A 7,794-nucleotide genomic window follows, 5' to 3' on the forward strand; every position below is an offset into this window, starting at 1 on the left:
AGAGAGAGAGAGAGAGAGAGAGAGGTGGATATTTGTTTAATGGTGGGAAAAGTTCTCAATTGTTCCTTTTTCTTTGGGATATTGTCAAAGACCTGTCTTCGAATTCAGGTATTTTTTTTTTTTCCTTCTGCTTGACTGTTAGTGAGGCTTTCAACTGTATTGTATTATTTTACTTACTAAGCTCTTCATTTCTAAGACATCTGCTTGGTCATTTCAAAATCCCTTTCTGGGGCTGGGGTTGTAGCTCAATGGCAGAGCACTTGTCTCTCATACATGACGCACTGGGTTCAATCCTCAGCACCACATAAAAATAAATAAATAAAATACAGATATTGTGTCCATCTACAACTAAAAAAATTTTTTAAATCCCTTTCTGCTGAGTCTCTTATTCATTTCCTGTATTTTCTTACTAATTTCATTTAACTGTTTATTTTGAATTCTCTTGGATCTCACTGAGCTTTTTTAAAAATAAGCACTCTTTTAAATTATTAGGCACTTAATCCATACTGAATTCCTTAGAATCTTTTGCTAGAGTCATGTTCTTCTGGAAACATCATTACTTTTTCATATTTCTTATGCTTCTACATGGAGTTTTGTGCATCTGATGAATGGAGCCTCTCTACCACTTTTAGTGGGTAGCCTTCTTAGTAAACAGGTTTCTCCTGAAGATGTGTTTTGGGGTGTCAGTTTGTTTTGCAGCTTTATTGTTACAAATGTTAGCTTTATTTCCAGTTGAGCACATTGATGCAATATTCTAATAGCTTCTTTGGCTGTGATTAGTAACTTTGGATATAGTGTGTCTGACTCCATCACCATTCATACTATCTCTACAGGTCATACAAAAATGGACATACTCTAGTGGTTCAGAGAGTTGTGGTCCAGAGAGTTATCAGGTGTCATGTGCTGTGTGGCTACCCCTACAGTGGGAGTGGTGGCCCTTACCAGTTGATGGGGATTTCCTCAGGCAGTGTTAATACTACCTTCTGCTACTAGCAAGGGCCTCTGCCACTGGAAGCCCCAACTGTAGAGAGACACCTGAAGCTTTTGTCCTCTGATTATTTAGTGTTATAGGCCCAGATGCTGCAGGATGAGGTGGCAGCAGAAACCATGGTGTTGAGCTCTGCTGGTTTGGTGATAGTACCTTCCTAAAAGTTGGACAAGATTGGAGCTGGGAAAAATTGTACTTACTATGCCCAGTCATGCACACCCTGGTACAGGGTGACAGAGCCAGAGTTGCTCAATGCCCGTCAGTATGCACCTGTGGACAGCACAGTAATGGGAACCACTGTGTAACCCTGCTCTGTAACAGGTCCTCAGTGTGGCACAGTGAAACTACACAGGTGCCTGCCTTCAGTCCTGGCATTGGCACAAATCTACATGTACTGGCCATGGCTTGGGTCTCAGAGTTCAAGTGTCCTCTTCTGATTCTCCAGGGTGGCACCCTCCATGTATTTATGCACATCTCCTAGAGCTTACAGAGCATCCAGCAAGCTTAGGTTAGTCACTCTGCTGGGCCAAATTGGGTTTAAAAGGCAGTTTCCCCCAAAACCAATGCAGGGCATATTTGTGGAGTCCCAAAGATGGGAATATGCAGGTCTTTTAGACCCCCTGAAACAGAACTCAGAAATAGTTTTGTTTGTTTGTTTTGGTGGTGCTGGGGATCGAACCCAGGGCCTTGTGCATGCAAGGCAAGCACTCTAGCAACTGAGATATATCTCCAGCCAAACAGTTCATTTCTAAAGATAGCTCCTGGCTACAATACCCTGAGGGTACCCTGGGAAATGACATGAGATCCTTTTCCAAGGCAAGGCAACCGTGTAGTTTCAGGTTGTCCAAGTAGGGTGCAAATCTGTAAGGACTGAAACTTTCCAGGAACTAGAACAGCTAGTATCTGTACTAACACTTTACTGGGGCGTTTTCATCCTTACCCCTGCAAAGGAGACTCCCTAAACTCATTAATTTAATATGTACATATTTTTTCTTAGTATAATTTTGAAATGTTAGAGATATCTATTATAATATATCAATTATAAATGCTCAATATTTATGGCAACTGTATTGTTCCTCTTACAAATATCTTTTTCCAGAGAATTGCCCATTTTCCTATAACAAAGAAAGGTATGTTTAGATGGAGAGCAAAAAGAAATATTTTAGGAAACCCTTGGAATCTAACCACAGTGAATTTTTTTTGCATTTTTTATTTTCCTTATTTTCTACAGCAATATCAGTTCTTATTGACACCACAAGTTATTTGGGTCAATAAACTTTCAAAACCAAGTTTTCTATCAGTAATAAACCAGATACTACCAAAGAATTATTCAAAGGTGAACATATATATGAATAAATTGGATTTTAGTAGACAAGAGAGGGACAAAGAATACGTTACTTCAGTGACTCAAAGTGAGAAGTATCCAATTTATTCCTATATAATTATTCCTATACTTAGAAGGATCTTGAGGCATCCGACAGTGAAAATTGATTCAGTAGGTCTGTGTTGAGGCAGGAATCTGTTTTTAAAAAGCAATCTGGGTGATTTAAACTTCAGGCAAGTTAAGGAAACATGTTAAAGTATGGATGAAAAGGTTTGTCTGCATACAGCTTCCAAAATACCCAACTTGTTAGACATATTTAAAACCAAACAATTCTAGAGAATCATGGATCTGGAGAACTAGCGGAGCAGAGCCCTACTGCTCCTGTCAGTATGCAGCTCCAGTCTGTCAAATTCATAATCAGAAACACACACCTTTCTAGAAGTGAAGTTGACCCCATTCTTCACAATCTCCAGTCCAGGGCTGCCCTGGGAGAAACTTTGCACCTTCTTTGAAGTTTTGAAACTGAACTAGGAGAGAGACCATACTCCAGGGGATCTGCAGGCCCTGTGATGTCTTCTAGAGCTTTTTGCATAGGGAAAAAACAAGACAAAATGAAAATGAAACATCCATAGGAGCCCTCCAGAATCCTGCATGTTGTCTGGCAGTAGGGTTCACAGTTTCTCCTAGCATGACCCTGCGCTGATCAGCAACTACAAGAATTGGCTCCTGTGTGTGACACTGTACTGCTGGGGCCTGATCACAACCCACAACTACAGTGTTGTCACAGCTGCTGCCTCTACTTCCACCTCTGTGATTTCACAGCCATGAATCAACCACAGTGCTTCTACAATGAATCTATCACCTTCTATAACTTCAGTGGAAAGTATTTTGCCAAAGAATGAAACAGTCGGCAAGTTGGTGATGGGACTTAGATTCTAACTGTATCTTCATTTTGTTGGCCAACCTACTAGTCATGGTGGCAATTTACATCAACCATTGCTTCCATTTCCTCTTCATTACTTAATGGCTCATTTGGCTGCTGCAGACTTCTTTGCTAGGTTGGCCTATTTCTACATGATGTTCAACACAGGTCCCAATACTCAGAGACTGGCCATTAGCATGTGGCTTCTCCATGAGGGCCTCAATGACACCAGCCTGATAACATTTGTAGTCAACCTACTGGCTATTGCAATCATGAGGCACATTTCATTTTTCCACACGGAGTTCTACACATGGATGGGAAACTGGCAGGTGGTAGTCGTCATTGTGGTCATATGAACTATGGTCATCGTTACAGTTGCTATGCCCAGTGTGGGCTGGTGACCTTTGTGGTAATGGTGGTTTTCTATACTTGCCTCTTTGGTTACATTCACCAGAGAATGTATTAGACTGTCTTGGCACAGTTCTGGATCCTAGTGGAATAAGAACATCATGATGTCTTCTGAAGACTGTAGTAATTATGCATAGTACCTTTATCATCTGCTGGACTCCTGGATTGGTCTTGTTACTGCTAGATGTGTGTTGTCTGTAGGGCAATGTTGAGAATGTCTGTAGGCCTATGAGAAATTTTTCCTCCTCCTTACTGAATTCAGCTCTGCCATGAACCCCGTCATCAACCGAGACAAAGAGATGAGACCCACCTCAAACAGATCCTCTGCTGCCAGCACAGGGAGAGCACCAACAGCCCCACAGAAGGCTGACTGTTCTGCTTCCACCCTCAACCACACCATCTTGGCTGGAGATCACAGTAATGGCTACTCTGTGGCTCAGAATGGAAACTAAGATGTGAAGCCAGCTGTCCCCTATGGAGAAATGAACTGCCTCCCTCCACCTAGTTACCAGCGCAAGGTGGGGAGTGAGAAAGGAGAAAAAGAAACTCTTGTATTCAAATATTAACCAATGGAAGTATTTGTTCCTAGACCCCTATGAGACTTGATATATGTTGAAAATTCTGACAAATTAAGTCCACAACTTCATTTATAAACCAGCTTTTTAAAAATGTTTAACAATGTTATTTCATTTAATAAGCATGTTTATGTCTTTTAAAAAAACACTCAAATGTTCTGGCTCTCTAGACTATGAAACTGTACTAGTTTAAAAACAAACAAAACTACTAGTGAAGTAAAAAGTTCATATTTCTTCTATTGAGAGTAGTGTGAAAGATGTATCAAAGGCCATAGGCACCGATTTTGAATGTTTTCACAAGAAAATCAGACTAATAATACTTCTAAGGATAGTCTGGCCCAGTGTAAAGATTTTAAGCATCAGTTGTGATAATGTTGAACAAATGATGAACAAATGTTTAAAAGGGGAATGTATACAACCAGTGCACTAAGTATACTGACATCTATTGCATTAAACTATGTGGTAAAGTGTTATAAAAACTGCCCCCAGTAATTCATGCCCTCTGTGCCCATTCTTAACAAGATGACTTTGTTCTTATTGAGAGGTGAGACTTTTCCCCCACCCCTAGAATCTGGACCTCACTTTTGAGTTGCGACTTACCCAACAGAATGCAGAAGTGACATTATGTAACTTCAGAGTCCAGGCCTAAGAAACCTTGCAATTTTCACCTTTACCTCCCAGAAGACACCCATACCAAGTATGGACATCCAGTCTTGAATACTGAATGATCACAGACCATATAAGGAGACAGTCCTAGCCACAAAGTTCCAAAGAGTAGGTAAGGCCACCTTAGACTTTCTAGCTTCAGTCCTAGCAACCCCATGATACAGCCATATACACAAATTCAGGCAAGACCAGCAGAATTATCTAGGTGGGCACAATCAACTGATAGTTGTAAGAAAGGGTAAGTTGTTCTAAGTAACTAAATTTTGAGTGGTTTATTATGCAGTAATAAATAACTGAGATCAGAAAATACAAAGCAAACAGGAATGAACCATTTTTTCAAACACAAAATAAGTTTTATTTTCAAAAAGCAGAAACTATAAAATCAAGTAACAAGAAAGAAAAACTATAAAACCCTGAGATTGATTCACTATTTAGCCAACTATAACAATTTTAAATATAAGTGCTTTATTCTTATATTCATAAAACTAATTACAACATACCCTAATTTTATTAGAATTTTGTGAGTGTGTGTGTTGGAGAATGACTCCCTACAAAAAAAGCCCAATTCTTCTGTCTGTTCAACAGAAACTATTTTAGCTCACTATTAAATTGTAGTGGTTTCCCCCATCAAAAAATGGACTCATATCCCTGTAGTGAATGGGAAAGCCATCGATTTTAAGGAAATTAGCATCCAATCATGAATTTCATACCCTTTGGCAATTATAAAGTGTTAAAGTGCTTGAAAGATGGACTTTCTAATGATGTTGAGAGATATATACAATCTATATAAGTATCAACAAAAATATTTAAAAATTTGAATAAGATTTGCATTGTTGAGGCTTATCTTAAACATTGCATAGTTCTATATCACTATTATAATTTGCATTGTTGCTGCATCAGAGGAAGCTCAAATTTACTACCTTCTGTGGTAGAATAAAAGTATGATTCTACTTAATTTCTACATTTACCATCTTATATCCCCAATCTATTTTTAGTACCAGTTTAATGATCTAATTTTAGGAAGTGCTTAGTCTCTAAAGACGAGCAGTGCTCATCAGCTGCATCATATCATGGAAAGCATGAAAAATCAGCTGAACTAGTTTTTCCGCATCAGTCTCCGGACATGATTTCCAGGCTGAACAGGCCACAAAAATCCTGTGAAGCACAAATAATGAATGATTATACAAAGTACTCCAAACTGTGATGGTGGCTAGAGTCAGAACCTTTATGCCATCTGGCTGTTTGTACATGAACTATGAATTCTTGCTGACATTAAGTATATGTAATCTGACACAATTACAACTGAAGGAAAAGCCACATTATAAATAATACTAGGGAATCCCTAATTTGCTACCTGACAGCCTGAGGGCAAAATCGTACAAAAAATTAGAGCCCAAGTATGTTCTGGAGGAAGGTCTTTCCTTCAAAACAGAACATAAAACTCTTCCTTAAAAATGTCATTGGAATGAATTGTAATATGAATTCATGTTACTGTCTGCAGTGAAATTCGAACTATTTTGAGGATAGCAATTGAATAGCATTTAAGGAAATAAGAAAAAATAGCTATTATCACTTCTTATCAGTATTTCTAGAAGAATGAAAGAGAAAAGCTCTCTTGAAGCCAAGTCATCCCTTCTACCATGTCCTTCTAGATCCCCATGACAGAAAAATCCTATGTAAGAATGTGGTACCAGGAAGAAGTTGAAGTATATGAGATAGAAAATGGGTTTCTAGTGGACTCAGAGTAGATAAATGGGCTCCTTTCATGGAACTAGCCTTCTTCTTTCCAGACCCTCAGAAGTTTTTAGGAAGTACACAAATAAAGATCAACATCAAAGTACATTGTAAAGCTTTGTACTATATAGCCATGTAATTTTCACGTTGCTGAAAAAGAGAACAAATTATAACTTTAATATGAGCTTCAGATAAAACATGAAATAAAAACATGCTCTGGCCTTGCATATAATGATGAAATCATCTTTTCCCCAGTGCTGGGAATCAAATGTCAGACCCTTGTGTGTACTAGGCAAGTGCACTACCATAGAGGTACATCCCCAGTCTACTGAAACCAATATTTAAGTGACTTATATTTGCTGAAAGATAAATGGGAAACTTTAGGAAGAACTGCCTTATATTCACCTAATGATTCATAATCACAAAGGTAATTTTCCAGCTGTATTACAAATGAATTCTGAAAGTTTTAGAAACATCTGTTAAATTTTTTAAAAACTGTTACCCTAAAATTGTAAATATAACCATTCCTACTTCCACAAACAATTCACCAAATGGAAGCCAATAAACCATGAAAATATTTTCACTTCATAACTAAACAAAGAATTCAAGTTATAGTAGTGACTTTGTCTATCAAACTAGTTAAAATATAGAGCCTAGAGTTGACATTAGTGTGAAGAAATGAGAAAGAATACACTAATAAATGTTATTTGTAATGATGAGAAATGAGAGAGAAGCAATTAGATTATGGAAATTTAGCTTATGGAAGATGGAAATTTCCAATCCTTAAAATACCTCAAAGCATATTTAATGGCATTGGAAATGGCTTGAAATAAGTTGGAATGAAGTCACAAAAAGGAAAAAAATTACTCTATGATTTAAATTAGTATAAATCATACACAATCTATATACATTATAGATTGACGGCACCATATAATAAATCTTGTGACTTGCACAGAAAGTATAATAGCTTTGCTCATACTTTTTCATATTTTACAAGTTTTTTACAATGGGAATATAGTACTTTTAATGAATTTAATGTAGTACTTTTAATGATACTTTATATACCCTGTTCATGGATAGGCAGAACTAACATCATCAAAATGGCGATATTACCAAAAGTTCTCTATAGGTTTAATGCAATGCCAATCAAAATCCCAACGGCATTTCTTGTAGAAAT

At 37.7% G+C, this 7,794-nt stretch overlaps 2 protein-coding genes and 1 pseudogene across 10 annotated transcripts in view; 2 read left to right on the forward strand and 1 right to left on the reverse strand.

Annotated features, from left to right (window-relative positions):
* The window catches only part of Abcb4 (ATP binding cassette subfamily B member 4), an 81,168-nt gene extending 74,393 nt beyond the window's left edge, over positions 1 to 6,775 (forward strand). For 4 of the 5 annotated variants that reach the window (XM_015502349.2, XM_015502350.2, XM_048785455.1 and 1 more), the window contains one exon: positions 3,905 to 6,775. In XM_015502349.2, the coding sequence (XP_015357835.2) occupies positions 3,905 to 4,012 (108 nt within the window). In that variant the 3' untranslated portion in view covers positions 4,013 to 6,775. Of the gene's footprint in view, positions 1 to 2,785; positions 3,007 to 3,904 lie in introns of those variants that run through there. The other variant, XM_048785454.1, reaches the window with a different exon arrangement.
* Crot (carnitine O-octanoyltransferase) overlaps positions 1 to 7,794 on the reverse strand; it is a 63,460-nt gene that overhangs the window by 16,270 nt on the left and 39,396 nt on the right. The window lies entirely within an intron of this gene.
* On the forward strand, positions 3,005 to 3,898 carry LOC107156292 (annotated as a pseudogene).

This window comes from Marmota marmota, unplaced genomic scaffold (genome assembly GCF_001458135.2).
Source record: "Marmota marmota marmota unplaced genomic scaffold, marMar, whole genome shotgun sequence".
Lineage (NCBI taxonomy): Eukaryota > Metazoa > Chordata > Mammalia > Rodentia > Sciuridae > Marmota > Marmota marmota.